Consider the following 21,069-nt stretch of genomic DNA (forward strand, 5'->3'; position numbering starts at 1 on the left):
CAGGGTGTTTCTGGCAGAGCTGGGAGCTCTGAGTCGCACTGTCACTGCCCTACAGCATGAGCTCCCAAACTTGTCTCCCGTACTCTGTACTGGGCTCTCTGCTACAGCTAGTGCCCATTCAGGTATTCCCTGGCATGAAACCCTTCCAGGCAATCTTCTTGCTTACTTTTCTAGAGATTCCAGCCTGTCTGGGGAACATATCCTTCCTGGTAATGCTCTTTAGGGCAGACTGTGGGGCCTACCGTGGGTCCCAACCACTTTCCCTGCCCCTTGTCATCTCTAGTCTTGCACCTGTCTGTACCTGTAAGCGGCAATCACATGCGTCCGTTCTGTGTGACAGCACCCACAGCAACTGTAGACTGGAGACAGGCGCCACTCCAAACTAATGCTGAGCTTCCAGTTTACCTTACAACTGGGGTGATGAGCAGAAGAGGGTGGCTACTGTAGGAGATTTCAGGGTGGTTTATTGTACCTCCCTTGATAAAGCAAATCAAGTAATAAGATCAACAGTGGATTAGCAGTACCGATTTTGGTCTTTGGTAGTGCTTCACCCCATGTGAGATTATAAGTGACTTTTGCCTAGACTTAACCTCAAAATTAATAATAATAATGATAACAATAATAGTAGTAGATGCCTTTGAAGAGCTATGCACATAATCTCATATTTAATCCTAAAATCCTCTATGGTACTGTTATTATCTAAAATTAATAAATAAGGATATTGAGGTTCAGAGCCTCATGTAACTTACCCAAAATCATGTAGCTGATTAGTGGTAGACCTGGGATTTGAACCTACTCTGATATGTCCAGCACTGACCTCTGATGCCTGCTTATTCCCTAGGCATCAGCTTTCCCGAAGTACCCATGTTTTACCAAACAAGCTTGATTTTCACAGTTCGGAGCCTTTGAACACATTGTTCATGTTACATAGATATATCTCAGAAACACGGTTCCAAAAACAATCATTCATTTTCTTAAAAATTTGTCAAAGCACTCAATGTTGTGTCCCTCACTAAATCACAATGCACCTCCAACGTATTCATTATATTTGTGTATTTTGTCCACCTACCCATGTTCTTCAATGCATAATATTAAGAGAAGGAACAATATCTTAATCGTCTTGTTAAGTGGTTGACACAGAACCTAGGTCATAATAGAAAACAAAAAAGTTTACTATATAGTGATATGAATAATATGAATAACAGTGATATGAAAAAAGAAGCAGTGTAATTAGAAAATTCTTAGGGGGATACAAGACCTTTTTTGGCCATTTGTATCATGTTGCATCATTGTATCATAAAGCATTTTGTATCATTTCTAGGGAAAGGTCTTTGTAAATGGACTTGGGGAGCCACGGCACCATCCCTGAGTTCATCCCCCTCAGCTTGATACCAATCTCTAGCCCAGCCTCTGCTCTTCTGGGCTCTTCCTTTGCCTCCAGACTATAGTGGGGAACCTGACTCTGCTGCTGATGATCAGGGCTAATTCCCACTTCCATGTGCCCTTTACTTCTTCCTGAGTCACCTTTCTTGTGTGGAAATCTGCTTCTCTTCAGTGCCAATATCCTGGAGAACCTCCTGTCTCCAAAGAAAGTGATATCTGTAGAGGGCTGCCTTGCTCAGGTCTTCTCTGTGTTTATCACTGCAGGAACTAAAGCCTGTCTGCTCCCAGGGGTGACCAAGGACTGCTGTGCCACCATCTGCCACCCTCTGCTCTGTGGCCAGGTCCTGGGGAAATAACCATACATACAGCTTGTGTGGGGCTCACGGGAACTGGGCTTTCTGGATGCACTCATGAACATCTCCCTAGCTGTGGACAAGGTGTTCTGTGAGGCCAATGTCATCCCCCACTACAGCTGTGAAAGGCCTTCTCTTCTCCCCGTCTCCTGCTTTAATATCTCCAGAAACCTCATTGCCTTGCTCTGCTCCGTGCTTCTGCATGGCTGGGACCCTTCCTTTTGGGTTTCTCATCCTAAGCCCACATTATCAATGCCATCTTAGGTATCGCCTCCTGAGGCAGGAGCAAGGCCTCCACCTGCTCCTCCCACCTCACTGCAGTGACACTTCACCATGACTCAGGTCTGCTCCACCATCTCATGCCAAATTCAGGTTCCCATGGGGAGCTGATCATTTCTGTGTAGTGTACTGTAGTCACTCCCATGCCAAATCCCCTCATTTACAGCCTGATAAACAAGGAGATGAAGGCAGCTCTGAGAAGAACTTAGGAGAAGTTTGCAACATGTCAGGTGCTGAAATAAAAACAGGATGTTGAATGGGGATAAATGTGCATTCAAAGGACGTTGGTGTGTTTACAGTGGTAAGGAGCGCTTCTGACCACTTACAAAGTCAGAGGCTGCAACCTAATTTAGAAATGCATGACAACATGGCATAATGTTATTAAAAGAGGGATAATTCACTTTAATTTCTTTAAAATGAAAAGCTGATCATTATATGAACACCTTAATGGAGAAAGTTTTGTTTGAAACATAATGTTTCATTCTTTTTCTCATTCTAAAACATTCTCCTTTGGCTTTGCATTTAGCAAAATCATTAGTTTCATGAACCTATAATTACTTTTTATTGGCTTTGGGAAATACACTAAAAACCATGCATTTGATGAAAATGTAGGATCCTGGATCTGTAAGGGAGAGAAATCTTAGAGAAGGATAGATAGGGGGAAAATAAGGAATTCCAACAAAGAGGCTATTGAAGACAGGTATAAAAGGCTAAAATTTCTGCAGAGAGACAATGAACATATTGAGGCAGAGTTCAGACACTTAAAATTTCCAAGGCCTTCCCTGGATCTTTAGTGTGGAGGCCAGACCTCCAGTGTGAGAAGCTGAATGAGGCTCTGTGGCTCTAGAAACCATTTCTCACTAATTCTTCATTCAGATTTATATTTTCTCCTTTTAGCCTATTTTATCAGTTTTCTTTTCTTTGTAGAGGATAGGCTGTGGGCTCTAAACAGATAATCTGGTTTTGACCTCATCACAACTAAATCTTGAAATCACCATTGTCTCTCATCTTTCAGCTGTCACACAATTGACCACTGTTTAGGGGCTAAGATTTTGCTGGTTTTCAGGCACCGCATCACACTCCCATAATGAAAGCCACCACTTACTGTGCATGGAGTTTTCTTTTTAGAAAGAATGCAGTAATTTTTAAATGATTTTAAGTAATAATAGTTATTTGTAAATATTCTCCTAAACCCTTGTTTTCATTTTTGACATTTATCTCTAGCCAGCAGTGTCCATAATCCTGTATTCCATTATTTTTGCTTATCAATATAACTTCCAACAGTCTTTTTATTATTAGTGACCACCTAAAATTTGTGAATAACTCTCTAAATTATGAAACATTTTCTAAAGTTATGAATACGTAACATAAGTATACACAGATAATGCATATTATATATAAACTTTAAAAGAATGTGCATATATACATAATCACAATCTATATATATGGAAAAAACTGATAAATATGACATGAGAAATTAAAGTTGGAAACTTAAACACTCATCTATCAGTAGTGAATATGACAAATAAATAGGTAAAAAGGAAGAAGATAGAGTTGGAATAAGTAAGTAAGTAAATTATACATAATGAGAGCCATGTTTCTCACTATCAGAGAAAGAAGGTATAAACAACCAAGGCTGTAAAGCTACAAATAATCCTGTGGTGCTGGATTTGAGTCAAAGATCATCATGTGATATCATATTTATTTTAATATATGTATAGATGGAAACAAAAATATATAGATATACATGCATACCTGCTTTAGAATGCATATGGCCTTTCATTTCCTGGATATAGTCACTGAAGGGACTAGAAGCAGTGACCCCTCAATAACAATGAGAACAAACACCACCTAGATCTGGTTTTAAAATACCATTTTGTAATAAAAGGGACCAAGGCTCCTTGATTCTAGGGCAGGTACAGGACAAGGCAAGATGAACCTAGGACATTTTGTAGTGCTAGAAATAAGATCATGTTTTTTAAAAAAGAAAAATAATCAGAGAACTTCAAAATGACACAGAAACCAGTCTTAAAGAACTCTCAATGACCACAGATGGAACCATTTGAGCACCAAAATAAACAACCATAGTATTGGACTATACCACTAAGAATAAATCAATACCCATAAATATATACCTATATAAATAAATGATTGAATAGATAAATAAATGAGAGAAGAGAGACATATGTTCTCAGAATGTCAAATAATAAATGTAAATAATCTTACTTCTAGGAAGTGATGCTTAATTTTCTCCTATAGCATGGGTAGGACTTAGTGACTCACTTCTAAAGAACAGAGAATGGAAAGGGGAAAATAATAACTTTACAGTAGAAAAACCTGGCAAATACCACTTTATTTGAAAATGTTCACATTATCAGTAATAAATCATGCTTTTATCATATACTCCCTGTGCGATGAGATTGAAGGATTAAAGCGTATTACACCCCTGTGATTTTCTTCCCAAACCCATCACCTCAATCTAATCAAAAGAAAAAATTGGACAAATAAAATTTAGGGGCATTCTACAAATACGCAAACAGTATTCTTGGAAACTATCGAAGCCATGAAAAACAAGGAAAGGCTGAGAAACTCTCCTGATTGGAGAAGGCTAAAGAGACATGACGGCTCAACACAGTATGGAAACTTGAATTGTTTTCTACAGTCATAAAAGATATTAGTGGGGGAAAAAACTGGTGGAATCTGAATAAAGTCCATAATTCAAGTCATAATATTGTTCTAAGATTAACTTCTTGAGAAATGTACCATAATTTTATGTCAACATTAGGGAAAGCTGGGTGAATGGTATACAGAAACTCTGAGTGTCGGGGCGGAGCCAACATGGCGGCGTGAGTAGGACAGTGGGAATCTCCTCCCAAAAACATATATACTTTTGAAAATACGACAAACACAACTAGCCCTAAAAGAGAGACCAGAAGACGCAGGACAGTGGCCAGACTGCAGCTACACCAGCGAGAACCCAGCGACTGGTGAAAGGGGTAAGATACAAGCCCCGGCCCGGCGGAACCCGAGCGCCCCTCCCCCCAGCTCCCGGCGGGAGAACAATAGGCAGAGCGGGAGGGAGACGGAGCCCAGGACTGCTGAACACCCAGCCCCAGTCACCCCCCACCAGAGCACAGACACAGTACGTGCCCAGGGGGCCCTGGATACTGGGGAAACAGGGAGTAAGACCTCTGAGCGGGTGCCGAAGCTGATGCCCCTGTGACAAAGAAAAGCGGGGGCTTTTTGAAAGTCTTAAAGGGACAGGGACTTAACAGCTTGACGGAAACAACCTAGGTCACAGTACAGCAGCTGGAAATTACAGGGAAAACCGGGTGCACTAACCCCCTGGGCAACAGCTCTGAGACCCCTCACGGAGGTAAACAGTCAAGCGGCCCCCCCATCCATTACCCCACCGGGCGCTTCGAAAGCAGAGAAGCAGCCTGAGACAAATTCTGCCTACAGAAAGGGAAATTTCTCCCTTCCAGCCAGGCAAGACACAAAGAACCACTCTACACGCAATTACCCAACACAAGTCACTAGGGGACGCAGTTGTCCCAGTAAAGAAAGGCCAGTAGCAAGTGAAAATTTTGGCCCTCCCAGCTGACAGACAATAGCACCTGTCAACATGAAAAGGCAAAAAAATATCATCCAGACAAGACTAACCCAGACAGCTTCGGCATCTGCTACATCTTCCCCTGAGAAGGAATCTGGGGAGATAGATTTAGCCAGTCTTCCTGAAAAAGAATTCAAAACAAAAGTCATAACCATGCTGATGGACTTGCAGAGAAATATGCAAGAACTAAGGAAGGAGAATTCAGAAATAAAACAAGCTCTGGAAGGACTTCAAAACAGAACGGACGAGATGCAAGAGACCATTAATGGACAAGAAAACAGAGAACAGGAACGCAGAGAAGCTGATGCAGAGAGAGATAAAAGGATCTCCAGGAATGAAAGAATTTTAAGAGAGCTGAGTGACCAAACGAAAAGGAACAATTTAAGAATTATAGGTATTCCAGAAGAAGTAGAGAGAGAAAAGGGGATAGAAAATGTCTTTGAAGAAATAATTGCTGAAAACTTCCCCAAATTAGGGGAAGAAATGGCCTCTCAGACCAAAGAGGTACACAGAACTCCCATGACAAGGGATACAAGGAAGGCAACACCAAGACACATAATAATTAAAATGGCAAGAACTAAGACAAGGACAAAGTATTAAAGGCAGCCAGAGAGAAAAAAAAGGTTACCTACAAAGGAAAACCCATCAGGCTATCATCACACTTCTCAACAGAAACCCTACAGGCCAGAAGAGAATGGCATGATATACTTAATGCAATGAAACAGAAGGGCCTCGAACCAAGGATACTGGATCCAGCACGAATATCATTTAAATATGAAGGAGGGATTAAACAATTCCTAGACAAGCAAAAGTTGAGGGAATTTGCCTCCCACAAACCACCTCTACAGGACATCCTACAGGGACTGCTCTAGATGGGAGCACTCCTAAAAAGAGCACACAACAGAACACCCAACATATGAAGAAGGGAGGAGGAGGAATAAGAAGGGAGAGAAATAAAGAATCATCAGACGGTGTTTATAATAGCTCAACAAGCGAGTTAAGTTAGACAGTAAGATAGTAAAGAAGCTAACCCTAAACCTTTGGTAACCACAAACTTAAAGCCTGCAATGGCAATAAATTCATACCTTTCAATAATCAACCTAAAAGTAAATGGACTGAATGCACCAATCAAAAGACACAGAGTAATAGAATGGATAAAAAAGCAAGATCCATCCATATGCTGCCTACAAGAGACTCACCTCAAACCCAAAGACATGCACAGACTTAAAGTCAAGGGATGGAAAAAGATATTTCAAGCAAACAACAGAGAGAAAAAAGCAGGTATTGCAATTCTGGTATCAGACAAAACAGACTTCAAAATAAAGAAAGTAACAAAAGACAAAGAAGGACATTACATAATGATAAAGGGCTCAGTCCATCAAGAGGATATAACCATTATAAATATATATGCACCCAATACAGGAGCACCAACATACCTGAAACAAATATTAACAGAACTAAAGGAGGAAATAGAATGCAATGCATTCATTCTAGGAGACTTCAACACACCACTCACTCCAAAGGACAGATCCACCAGACAGAAAATAAGTAAGGACACAGAGGCACTGAACAACACACTAGAACAGATGGACCTAATAGACATCTACAGAACTCTACATCCAAAAGCAACAGGATACACGTTCTTCTCAAGTGCACATGGAACACTCTCCAGAATAGACCACATACTAGGACACAAAAAGAGCCTCAGTAAATTCCAAAAGATTGAAACCCTACCAACCAACTTTTCAGACCACAAAGGCATTAAACTAGAAATAAACTGTTCAAAGAAAGCAAAAAGGCTCACAAACACATGGAGGCTAAACAACACGCTCCTAAATAATCAATGGATCAATGACCAAATCAAAATGGAGATCCAGCAATATATGGAAACAAATGACAACAACAACACTAAGCCCCAACTTCTGTGGGACACAGCAAAAGCAGTCTTAAGAGGAAAGTATATAGCACTCCAAGCATATTTAAAAAAGGAAGAGCAATCCCAAATGAACGGTCTAATGTCACAACTATCAAAATTGGAAAAAGAAGAACAAATGAGGCCTAAGGTCAGCAGAAGGAGGGACATAATAAAGATCAGAGAAGAAATAAATAAATAAAATTGAGAAGAATAAAACAATAGCAAAAATCAATGAAACCAAGAGCTGGATCTTCGAGAAAATAAACAAAATAGATAAGCCTCTAGCCAGACTTATTAAGAGGAAAAGAGAATCAACCCAAATCAACAGTATCAGAAATGAGAAAGGAAAAATCACAACAGATCCCGCAGAAATACAAAGAATTATTAGAGACTACTATGAAAACCTATATGCTAACAAGCTGGGAAACCTAGGAGAAATGGACAACTTCTTAGAAAAATACAACCTTCCAAGACTGACCCAAAAAGAAATAGAAAATCTAAACAGACCAATTAAAAGCAACGAAATTGAAGCGGTATTCAAAAAACTACCAAAGAACAAAACGCCCGGGCCAGATGGATTTACCTCGGAATTTTATCAGACATACAGGGAAGACATAATACCCATTCTCCTTAAAGTTTTCCAAGAAATGGAAGAGGAGGGGATACTCCCAAAGTCATTCTATGAAACTAACATCACCCTAATACCAAAACCAGGCAAAGACACCACCAAAAAAGAAAACTACAGACCAATATCCCTGATGAACGTAGACGCAAAAATACTCAACAAAATTTTAGCAAACAGAATTAAAAAATACATCAAAACCATCGTACAACATGACCAAGTGGGATTCATCCCAGGGATGCAAGGATGGCACAACATTCGAAAGTCCATCAATATCATCCACCACATCAACAAAAAGAAAGAAAAAAGCCACATGATCATCTCCATAGATGCTGAAAAAGCATTTGACAAAGTTCAACATCCATTCATGATAAAAACTCTCAGCAAAATGGGAATAGAGGGCAAGTACCTCAACATAATAAAGGCCATCTATGAAAAACCCACAGCCAACATTATATTGAATAGCGAGAAGCTGAAAGCATTTCCGCTGAGATCGGGAACTAGACAGGGATGCCCACTCTCCCCACTGTTATTTAACATAGTACTGGAGGTCCTAGCCACGGCAATCAGAAAAAAAAAAAATACAAGGAATCCAGATTGGCAAAGAAGAAGTCAAACTGTCACTATTTGCAGATGACATGATACTGTACATAAAAAACCCTAAAGACTACACCCCAGAACTACTAGAACGGATATCGGAATACAGCAAAGTTGCACGATAAAAAATCAACACACAGAAATCTGTGGCTTTCCTATATACAAACAATGAACCAACAGAAAGAGAAATCAGGAAAACAACTCCATTCACAATTGCATCAAAAAAAATAAAACACCTAGGAATAAACCTAACCAAAGAAGTGAAAGACTTATATTCTGAAAACTACAAGTCACTCTTAAAAGAAATTAAAGGGAACACTAACAGATGGAAACGCATCCCATGCTCATGGCTAGGAAGAATTAATATCGTCAAAATGGCCATCCTGCCCAAAGCAATATACAGATTTGATGCAATCCCTATGAAACTACCAGCAACATTCTTCAATGAACTGGAACAAATAATTCAAAAATTCATATGGAACCACCAAAGACCCCGAATAGCCAAAGCAATCCTGAGAAAGAAGAATAACGTAGGGGGGATCTCACTCCCCAACTTCAAGCTCTATTATAAAGCCATAGTAATCAAGACAATTTGGTACTGGAACAAGAACAGAGCCACAGACCAATGGAACAGACTAGACAATCCAGACATTAACCCAGACATATATGGTCAATTAATATTTGATAAAGGAGCCATGGACATACAATGGCGAAATGACAGTCTCTTCAACAGATGGTGCTGGCAAACTGGACAGCTACATGTAGGAGAATGAATCTGGACCATTGTCTAACCCCATATACAAAAGTAAACTCAAAATGAATCAAAGACCTGAATGTAAGTCACGAAACCATTAAACTCTTGGAAGAAAACATAGGCAAAAACCTCTTAGACATAAACATGAGTGACCTCTTCTTGAACATATCTCCCCGGGCAAGGAAAAAAACAGCAAAAATGAACAAGTGGGACTATATTAAGCTGAAAAGCTTCTGTACAGCAAAAGACACCATCAATAGAACAAAAAGGAACCCTACAGTATGGGAGAATATATTTGAAAATGACACATCCGATAAAGGATTGACGTCCAGAATACATAAAGAGCTCACACGCCTCAACAAACAAAAAACAAATAACCCAATTAAAAAATGGGCAAAGGAACTGAACAGACGGTTCTCCAAAAAAGAAATACAGATGGCCAACAGACACATGAAAAGATGCTCCACATCGCTAATTATCAGAGAAATGCAAATTAAAAATACAATGAGGTATCACCTCACACCAGTAAGGATGGCTGCCATCCAAAAGACAAAAAACAACAAATGTTGGCGAGGCTGTGGAGAAAGGGGAACCCTCCTACACTGCTGGTGGGAATGTAAGTTAGTTCAACCATTGTGGAAAGCAGTATGGAGGTACATCAAAATGCTCAAAACAGACTTACCATTTGACCAAGGAACTGCACTCCTAGGAATTTACCCTAAGAATGATTCAATCAAATTTGAGAAAGACCAATGCAGCCCTATGTTTATCGCAGCACTATTTACAATAGCCAAGAATTGGAAGCAACCTAAATGTCCATCGATAGATGAATGGATAAAGAAGATGTGGTACATATACACAATGGAATATTACTCAGCCATAAGAAAAGGGCAAATCCAATCATTTGCAGCAACATGGATGGAGCTGGAGGGTATTATGCACAGTGAAACAAGCCAAGCGGAGAAAGAGAAATACCAAATGATTTCACTCATCTGTGGAATATAAGAACAAAGGAAAAACTGAAGGAACAAAACAGCAACAGAATCACAGAACTCAAGAATGGACTAACAGGTACCAAACGGAAAGGGACTGGGGAGGATGGGTGGGAAGGGAGGGATAAGGGGGGGCAGAAAAAGAGGGGTATTAAGATTAGCATCCATAGCGGGGTGGGAGAAAGGGGAGGGCTGTACAACACAGAGAAGACAAGTAGTGATTCTACAACAGTTTGCTACGCTGATGGACAGTGACTGTAAAGGAGTATAAAGGGGGGACCTGGTATAGGGGATAGCCTAGTAAACAAAGTATTCATCATGTAAGTGTAGATTAATAATTAAAAAAAAAAAAAAGCAGTTCCTTTGTGGTGACCTCCAATGAGTTCTACACAATGATATAAAGGGCATATAAAAGTGTAGGCAAAGGGTCTGTTTGTGTTTATACAGAGGATCAAAGCCTAATTTGGATACTTCGAAAATGAACTAAGATACGATATGAAAAAGAACTTCCAACATCAGCACTCTCGGGAAGACACATGACAGAAGATGATCAGCAAAAAAGAAAAATCCAACAAAGATCCATGCACTGCCACAGGTGTAGATGCACTCATCCCACCGATTCCTGGACTTGCCATGGGAATGATGAAGGAGATATCTAAGCTGGCCTGTGCATACAGTAAAACAACAAATTGGACTGGATCTATACTGTTGGAACTCATCCAAGAATAAGGAGAAGTGCAAATTGTAGCACTCCAAAATCTTACAACCACAGACTATTTATTGTTAAAAGAACATTTGGGATATGAACAGTCCCCAGGAATGGGTTGTTCTAATTTATCTGAATTCTCTCAGACTGTTTAAGTTCAGTTGTACAATATCCACCATATCATAGATAAGTTTTCACAAATGCCTAAGGTGCCTAACTGGTTTTCTTGGTTTCACTGGAGATGGCTGGTAATTACAGGTATGCTTTGGTTAGGTAACTATATTCCTATTATGTTAATGTGTGTGCACAATTTAATTAGTAGTTTAAAACCTATCCATGCTGAAGTTACTCTACAAGAAGATATATCAAAGAAATAATCAATCTTCCCAGGTTTTCTTCTGCCTGCTACTTCTGTAGCTTTTCTTCTTCCTACCTAATCACAACCTTTAAATAGAACTCGTGCCACATGTCGAATTTACCGAGTATCATAATTCTTCCAAGTGGTAAAGACACCTCAAGACAAATGCTGGGCATAGAAGCCACAGGGCATAAATATGCAAAGAAGTAAAAAGCTAACCTTTTCAAACAATAAGGTTTCTCTCTCACTTACCAACTTAACATTTCCCTGTATGGCCCCGGAAGATGACTGGTTAGCCAGAGACGGGTAAGATTCCTCAAGGGAGGAACAACCTAAGACAGGCACAGTCGCAGGGGGCCATCTGGTGAGAAAATGGGGAGCAGCAGAGGTGAGGCTTAGAACCTCCCCCCTCATGTTCTGAGAGAAATCTTCTGCATACATGGATGTTTATTGCCCTCGTCTAGCTCGGATTAACACATAGTCTACAGGCACACACCTGATCATCTACATTTGCTCTCTTACAACACTAAACTCTGTTTTCTACCTTTATCTCGTATCTACCTACCACTTCAGCATTTTATTAAAAATAATGATAGTAGAGAAATGTGGTATCAACATATAAATCAAGTTAAAAAATCCAATGAATATTCATATTTGAACTGTTTATAGTTCATAATGCATGAACAAAACCGAAAACTTCTGTGATGACTGCCCTTGCACTGTTCACCATGTAAGTTATTCACTATGTAAGAATTTGTACTCCATGTAAGAATTTGTTCGTTATGCATCAGAAGATTGGAGACTGACGAAAATTAGGCTTGGGGTGGATTAATGATTGTGCATTGAGTATTGACCCCCCTGTACAGAAATTTATTGTGGTTAACAACTATTTGATCAATAAATATGAGAGATGCCCTCACAAAATATATATATATATATATATATGTATATATATATATATATATATATAAACACACTTCCAATTGTAAAATAAATAAGTAACCAGGATGTAATGTTATAGCATAAGGAATTTAGTCAAAATATTGTAACAACTTGGTATGGTGATAGCTGGTACCTAGAATTATCATGTATATAAATGTTGAATCACTGTGTTGTACACCTGAAACTAATGTAATGTAATACTGTTGTCAACTACCCTTCAATAAAAAAAAAAAAAAAAAAAAAAAGAAACTCTGTGTGGCATGTTAACTTTTTGTTCATTTACAGCTCTTCCCATAAAACTTAGAAAAATGAATCAATGTAATGTAATGAACGGTAATGACTCTTCCCTTCTGGAAAGCAGTCATTATTTTACCTGTCTGGTGATTCCCTGTAAGACCCACTCGCAAGGCTTTGTGGCCAAGTGTGAACAGTATTTTTCTTCAGGAATGTTAGTTGATAAAAGTCAGAGGCAATTGTGAAATATCACAGCTGCCTAAGGCAGTGGGAGTAAACAATAAGCTCATCAAAAAACTTAAAAGAAATATCTGAGGAATAAGATGTGCAGGGTGGGCTTTGAAAAAACCCAACATATTGCTTGGAATCTAGAAGTTCATGTACATTCATAGGTCTGTGCATATAACCAACGCTGTTGTGTATTCTGTGAAAATGAATATGTCACTAAAGGGGGTGATTACAAAGAGAAACTTTCTTCTTTAAGAAAATTTTCTCTTATAGAATTTGTCCTTATATGATTTGTTCAGCTTCTGAACAAGGAGGTGGTAGAAAGGGAGTTCTGTAGAAGGTGGCTTGAGGGCACTGGGCACATGGGTGGGAAAGGGGCACAGGAAAGGGAGGAGAAGGCACCTGAGCATCTCCCTGTGTGGACCCAAGGTTCTGTGCCCAGTGCTACTTGACCATTTATGTTGTGGACCAGTGTCATCCAGAAGAACGTTCTGTAATGATGGAGATGTTCTTTATATGACCTGTCTGGTAAAGTCACCACCAGTTGTGTGAACCTATTGAGTACTTGAAATATATCTAATGCAAATGAGTTGAAGTTTTCATTTTATTTCATTTTAATTATATTCCATTAAATTAACACATGAGACAAGTGGCTACCATATTAGGCAATGAAGCTCAAGTCCAAAGGTTGGCAAACTTCTTTTGTAAAGGGCCAGATAGTAAATATTTTAGATTTTGAGAACATTACAGGCTGTAACTTCAGGGATAAAATATGTTTCCAGCCTGGGGCAAATTACCTTTGAAGCTAAAATCAGTCAAAGAGAGAAATACAGTGAGAAAAATCCATTTATTGCTAACAAGCAGTCATCCACTTCTGCTCACCCTTGTCTCTTGCGACTCAGCTGCAAAAAGAGGCTCCACCAAACCTCTCTGGTCCAGATATGCCCTTGCTCCCTCCACCCTCATAATCACCTATTGATATGGAGATGGACTAAAATCAGGAGAGAGATTCTGGAAATATTGCAATTTTACCCACACAGGACCTGTTGCAACTACTCAGCTCTGCTGTTTTTCCACAAAGGCAACCACAGACAATAAATAAATGAATAAGCTTGGATGCATTTTTTTAAAACTTTGTTCACAAAACAGACAGTGAGCTGTATTTGGTCCCTGGCCATAGTCTGCCAATCTCTGCCTTCACCATTCAGATCCATAGACTGGCCATACGGTATCAGATGCCTTGTGCACACTTACCCCCTGAATGGATACTTTTACATTAACTGTGTCCTCAGATTATTTCTTTTACTTTCCTTATCAATTCGTTTAAGATCTTTGTTTGATTTTTTTCAGGAAATTTCTTGTCAGCACCAATGAGTTAAACTGTCACATGGCCCTCTCTATTGTCCACCCCTACAAAGATGAGGAAATCAGTATTACTATTTGGTTTCCTCTAAGGGAAGGTGACCTTGCCTGAAACCTCCTTTTCTTTTGCTAATAACATCTTGCCCATCCACCTTCCTATGAAAATCTTCTATTTTCTTCAGCTCCTCAGAGCTTATTTCTATTTGCTAGATGAGATGCTGCCCCATTCATGAATTGCTTAATAACGCCGAATGGATTTTTAAAAGTACTTGGTTGAACTTTGGTTTTTAACACAATTCCTTTAAGATCTTTTTTCCAGTTTTGTTTTTGATTGAGCAGAATTACAAATTACGTAGCAGTAGTGCTTGTGATTTCAAGTTCACCACTTTACTGGAAACAATTCTGTAATACATAGTGGCACTAGCCTCCATAGATCCCTCCAGTTTAAAACTGAAATAAAACTCTGACTCCTGTCTCTCATTTACCATAAGCATCCAAAAATGGGTAGAACTCAACCCTTAGTTTTCTTTTCCTTTTACACAGCCTTACTTCAGACCTTCATTATTTCAGAATTGAATTATGGCATCCTCCTGATTGATCTCCTTGCCCACAGCTCTGTTCCCCTCAGATTCGTTTTCTATGCCTGTAGTATAACGTTACCCAGAAAAGTGCTTATATGCCCATGTTCTTCAAAGCTTAAAACCTTATGCCCAGTGCTGCAGAAGTAAAATTCCAAGTTACTTAATTTAGCATGACATGTAAAACCAAGGATAATCAACCTCTAATCTACCTCTAGAGTCTCATCTCTAATTGATTTCAGTTTCAAATCACTAAACTCATGAGTTATGGTATTCTTCATCCATTTAAACTTTGTTAAACTTTCCCACATGGCCATTCATCTTCAACATGTTGGATAAGCAGTGTCTTCTGTCTACATCAATATTGCCTTTTGCACACTGTCATTTCAGTACATAGCATGTTTCTCTGCTACGGCCCTGTCACACACATGATACCCACTCAACTGTCACAATCTCTGTAGGCCAGGGACTCCACTATAATTATTGTTATAATTATGTTTGTAGTTTATTTTGGATACTTAAAATGACCTTTGCTATGTAGATGCCCAGGACAATACCGTGGTATCACAGGATAGGGAAAACTAATTGCTTTCACATATATGAACCAGAATATACCTCTTTATGTTTCTAAATTAAAGTTAAATTCTCTAGTGTTAAAATCAATTGTATAGCAATTAATAAATGCATTTTTTAAAAGTGCTATTAAGGCAAAATGTTACACCATGTATAATCCAGATTCAATTCTCTAAATATAGTATTTTAACATTTTATTATAATATAAAACTGTAGTACCAAATATTTAGTTATGACTCCTAACTAAATTCTCTTTAACATACTTATAAGCCATGAAGACTTTGTGCCTATTGAGAGTTTATTCAAGACCCCGAATGAAACAGTTTTGTAAAAAACTGCTGTCTAAGAGAGACTTCACAAATTCAGATTCTTATTCTTTTGGCTCCAATAAAAATTTAATGTCTTAATTGTGATGAAGATAATCTTTTGTGTGAGGAAGATAATCTGTACATACTGAAAAAAGTTTCTGTATGTGTATATATATATATATATATATATATATATATCCTACATGCTGTCACTTTATTCTGTTCAAATATTTACCTACTATTTCCCTCCTTCCTCTATTGTCAATTAGTGTGATATTTGCCAATAAAAGTAAAACATCATAAATTTATGACAACGAGCTTTATAATGTAAATGTATTAGAGATTCATAAATCTAAACACTTGGAGGCAGCTAGGTGTATATCTGGCACTTTGCACATAAGGAGCATAATGAGAATTAGAAAAATCAAATAAGAAAGTATGATCCTAGCTCTGTCATAAATTACTATATAAGTTAGGATCTGTCATTTCTTCTGTCTAGGTCCAAGATATTTACTTGAAAAACCTGAACAGGAAGTGGGACGGGCTTCTCTTGAGGGTAATTGTATCAGTATTCCAAAATGCCCTCACAGATCCTTAGGAGCCACTGCGTCACTCACCAGGCTCAGTTGGAATAGGCCAATCCTGTCACCAAGTTCAATCATTTTAAAGTTTCAAAATCATTAGATAGAAGAGCCCATTTGTATAGCAGCCTACAATAGTAGTACCCATCTTCAAAGCTTAATATTCACCATATAATGTAAACTGATAGCCAGATAGCAGTTTTTAAAAGAACCACCTACAGAAAAATGTTTGACCTTATCCATTCATCACTGCTGGGAGATAAAGTCAGACATTAAAACAGTTGAATGGGATAGACTTTATTCTCCTGAAAAATAACATTTTAGTGGTGTGGGTAATTCCCCCCCGCCTAGATGTAAATTTTCCAGGCACAATGATTTTTTTTACTGAGAATTTTTTATTTATTTCTCAGTACTAAGAATATATTGAGAAGGAAACATATGCTTATTTACTTAACATTTTTAAAAATAACCTTCCATTGCTCTCCTAAGTAATGCAGTCATCTACTCCTGTGTGTATTAATTATTTGGATCATAAAAATACATTTTGACATTTCTGTCATCAAAACAGTCATGTCAAAAAAACATCTAAAAATGTAATTTATACTGCCCATGAAGATGCCTTTTTTAGTTGATAATTCATTCCTGCAGATAAAACTGTTCCCTGAAATGGTGTGTTAGTTTAAAGGCTGGTCTTCACACGAGCCCTTTCAGCACCAGAGTGTAGGCTGAGGGTCCACAGACTTCTCCCATAAAATATTTACACTCAAATTTTTGTGTTTTCTGTTCCTTCTGTCATTTGCTCATCTGTTTATATTCAGAAATGCAGCTTGTGTGACCACAGGACAGTAGTATGGATGCAAGGAGGGTGCACAGCCAGCTCCTAGGGAATTCACACATGAGGTGTCCGGCTACTAACTATGAAATTGTATCGCAGGGAAATTCTTCTGACCCGTCCTCCTCTCTGGGGAACAGCAGGCCCTCAGGAGCACTTACCAAGGTTAAAACTGTTGTGTCAACCCAGAAACTCCAAAAGACGCCCAGACCAAAGAATTCCCTGTGGCTTAGAAAGTTAACTCTACTCAGGCAACGAGTTAAAATCTGGCTTCAGGCTGTGACTTTAGGGAATAAAGGTCACTGGCCAGGTGTCTCTGAAACTGCCAGGCTTTCCTGGCCAACACATGGCATCCTGAACAGAGATGCCATCCCAGAAGACCAGATCCCAAGTCAACCATTGGCAGAGAGCCGCAGTACTGTGTTTAGATTCACAGTGAGAATTAAATGCAGAGATGTCTACGAGGCAGGATCTGGGATCAGGTGAGAGGAACTCTGCACTTCCAGGGTGAAGACTGGTCCGTGGAGAGGTTTGCGAGGAAGAGGAGGAGGGAGATTTTCCTGAGTATACCCAGAGTCTGGCCACAGTGTTTTCTCACATATTTGTGGCTTTCTATGAGAAAGAAAATATTCTGTGCTGTTCTTAGAAGAACTGGGTCTATTCTGTGTGAAGAATTACTGGCCTGAGACAAGTTCATCTGGGGCAGGAGAGAGAAACGTGTTCTGCACCACATAAAACAGGCAACTCGATGGGTCAGATATTTCTCTGAAGGTTTTTCCTCCGTCATTTCCAGCTTTTTCTGGCTCTGTTCCTCCCTCCTCTTCAGGTCTCCTCCTGGCTCTCTAAGGTATGTCTTTTCCCCAGAATCTCCTTCCCTCCCTGCCTCCTGATGCCCATCTCTCTCTGCCTCAATGTGTGGCTGCCTTCCATCAGGTGGGATTCTGTGCTCAGCTGCCCAGGAAGAGCTCGTCTCCTTCGTGAGTGACACTGACTATTGGCAATAGAGACTCTTTGCTTTCTGTGCAAAAGCTGCCTGGCCTGGGGCCCTGAATGTTTAGGGAGAGTGAAATCCCTCAGCCTAAACTCTAAACTTCCTGAGGAGAAGAGGGGAGAACATGTCAGAGCAGATAGTGGGCTCCTAGTGGCCAACACTTATCCTCTTTTCTGAGACCCAGAATCTAATGTTACTGAAAACCACTACTGCCAATCTCAGCCATGGACTCTGCTGAGGGAGGAGGTGGGGGGACCAGGAAAGAGGGTAAGAGCCACTGCAGGTTTGCGGGGTGGGAAATCAACTGCATGAAACTTTGTCTTTACTGCTCTATTAGCACCTGCTTCCTCACACTTCTCTTCTGTATGGATCCCTGCCCCCAGGAACATAGGTATGCACACCGCCCCCCTGAAGCCCCCATTCTGGTCAATCTGTCCAGTCCTTCCTGGGAGCTGTGGTGTTCTCACCCTCCTTAGCCCCCAGACCTTAGTCAGCTAGCAATTCACTCACTTAATCACTCATTAGCACTTTCTGGGTCATTAACACTTTACTTTCTGAGTGGTGTGGACTGAAGAGGTGGCACTTGTTATATTTCTTTTTCCAAAAAGGAAACCTCACTGCCTGATGCCTTGTGAAACATATACATCTTCTGCGCACGAAGGAGTTACATGTGAACCCAGATTCATGTGCTATGCCTCCCAGAGTTATTTCAGTTTTTCTGTAGCTACACACTTATATTAATGGAATAAATCTTTAGTGGCTGAATTTTAGCCATTGCCAATGGCAATTATTCTGGATGAGCCTCATTTGGGATGGCGGTGAGGCCATTGGGGGAGTGGCGGGAGTTCTAATCTTAGATGATGGAGTCTTTTAAATGTCAAGCAGAAAGTTTAAAATTATTCCATGGGCAGGTACTAAAAGCATTGAGACATCTTCCAAAAGAAGCCCAACTTAGGTGGGAAATTGCATTCTTTTCAGGGACCTCCAATAGTCTCACCTATAAAATAGACATTCTCTTTCATTGCTACCAAATTCCTGTCCACCTCTCCACACACACACAGTTTCACCCACTGGCCTCTCAATCTGACTTGTAGAATTGAAACAGACAATATATATAACTCCATGTAAATGATGAAATCTAAGCAATCTTAATTTGCTCTTAGCACTAATCAGATATGGAGAGGTGTTGAATAAATAATTGAAGAATGAGGGAGAACAGAGGAGGAGTGAGGGGCAGTCACTCTCAGAAGCACACTGGAGTGCATGCGAGATGCTGGAGCTGACGGCAGCAGGCCCAGTTGAAGAAGGTAGTGAAGACGGACATAGCTCTTAGATCAGAATTAGGACAGGAAGTCATTTAGCACAGCTGATTACGTGGATTCAGGACCTGTGAGGTGGATGGCGGGTTTCGTCTGAGAGAAAAATGCCTGGAGAAAACTAGGTAGGAGCTTTAAAATATTGATGAAACAAAACAATGTATTGGAAGAGAATGGGGACGTCTTGGGACTTTGGCAGGGGCACTGAAGGTTCTGCCCACTTCCTGTTCTTATTCCAAAGGAACAAAGGAACTGAATGGCTCTGGGGAACCACAGCGCCGTCACCGAGTTCATCCTCCTGGGGCTGTCTGCAGACCCCCGTGTCCAGCCCCTGCTCTTTGTGCTGTTCCTAATGATTTACCTCCAGACCCTGCTGGGGAACCTGACACTGCTGCTGGTGATCAGGGCTGATTCCCGCCTCCACACCCCCATGTACTTCTTCCTGAGTCACCTCTCTTTCCTGGACCTTTGTTTCTCTTCGGCCACAGTGCCCAAGCTGCTGGAGAACCTCCTGTCTCAGAGGAAAACCATCTCTGTCCAGGGCTGCCTGGCTCAAGTCTTCTTTGTGTTTGACTCAGGGGGTACTGAAGCCTGCCTGCTCTCAGTGATGGCCTATGACCGCTACGTTGCCATCTGCCACCCTCTGCTCTATGGCCAGAAGATAACCAACAAGCTCTGTATTGGGCTAGTGTGGGGCTCTTGGGGCCTGGGATTTCTGGACGCATTCATCAACATCCTTCCAGCTATGAGCTTGGACTTCTGTAAGGATCAGTCCATCCCCCACTACAGCTGTGAGCTGCCCTCTCTCTTCCCTCTGTCCTGCTCTGATGTCTCCAACAATTTTATTATTCTGCTCTGCTCCAGCTTCCTGCATGGGCTTGTAACCTGTGTCCTAATTGTCTGTTCCTATACTCCTATTGCCTCCACCATCCTGAGCATCAGCTCCTCTTCAGGTAGAAGCAAGGCCTTCTCCACCTGCTCCTCCCACCTCACTGCTGTCCTCCTGTTTTATGGCTCAGCTTTCCTTCGCTATCTCACGCCAACCTCAGGTTCACCCCTGGAGTTAGTGTTCTCTGTCCAGTACAGTGTGGTCACTCCCTTAGTGAATCCCCTCATCTACAGCTTGAAGAACAATGAGGTGAAAGCAGCTGTGAGAAGAACCTTTGGAAAATATCTGCAATATTCCAGTAGCCTGCCATAGTCAGAGGATGGTGGAGAATTAGTTTACTACAGCAAAATATTCTGGTTACCTGATATTGATATTGGATGCACAAAGGAACCTTAGAAATTCATAAGGCTAGTCAGATGATGATGAGACCAACATCAAGAATGAGCAGGGACTATTTCTTTTCCTTGATGAGTAGTATGCCATCGTAAGGCTGTTTCATGGTTCGTTTATCTATTACCAGACCAAAAACATTTGGGTTATTTACTTACTGGCTATTACAATTAAAATGGCTATGAATATTCATGTCCAGGTTTTTGTGTGAACACATGTTTTCACTTTGTAAGAGTCTATACCCTGGCGGGTATTTGCGTGGCCTGTGGTAAA

General features: G+C 40.2%; 1 protein-coding gene across 1 annotated transcript; it reads left to right on the plus strand.

The window, feature by feature from the left end:
• The first annotated feature begins 19,773 nt into the window (after nt 1-19,773).
• Nucleotides 19,774-20,718, plus strand: LOC118912178 (olfactory receptor 8S1-like). The gene has a single exon (XM_057487857.1). It carries the CDS (start codon nt 19,774-19,776, stop codon nt 20,716-20,718), a length of 945 nt encoding a protein of 314 aa, XP_057343840.1.
• Nucleotides 20,719-21,069: the final 351 nt, after the last annotated feature.

Source organism: Manis pentadactyla, chromosome 10 (assembly GCF_030020395.1).
Source record: "Manis pentadactyla isolate mManPen7 chromosome 10, mManPen7.hap1, whole genome shotgun sequence".
NCBI lineage: Eukaryota > Metazoa > Chordata > Mammalia > Pholidota > Manidae > Manis > Manis pentadactyla.

Excerpts from the sequence above, each read along its gene's own strand:
- LOC118912178 (XM_057487857.1), top strand. The coding sequence starts at position 19,774 with ATGGCTCTGGGGAACCACAGCGCCGTCACCGAGTTCATCCTCCTGGGG.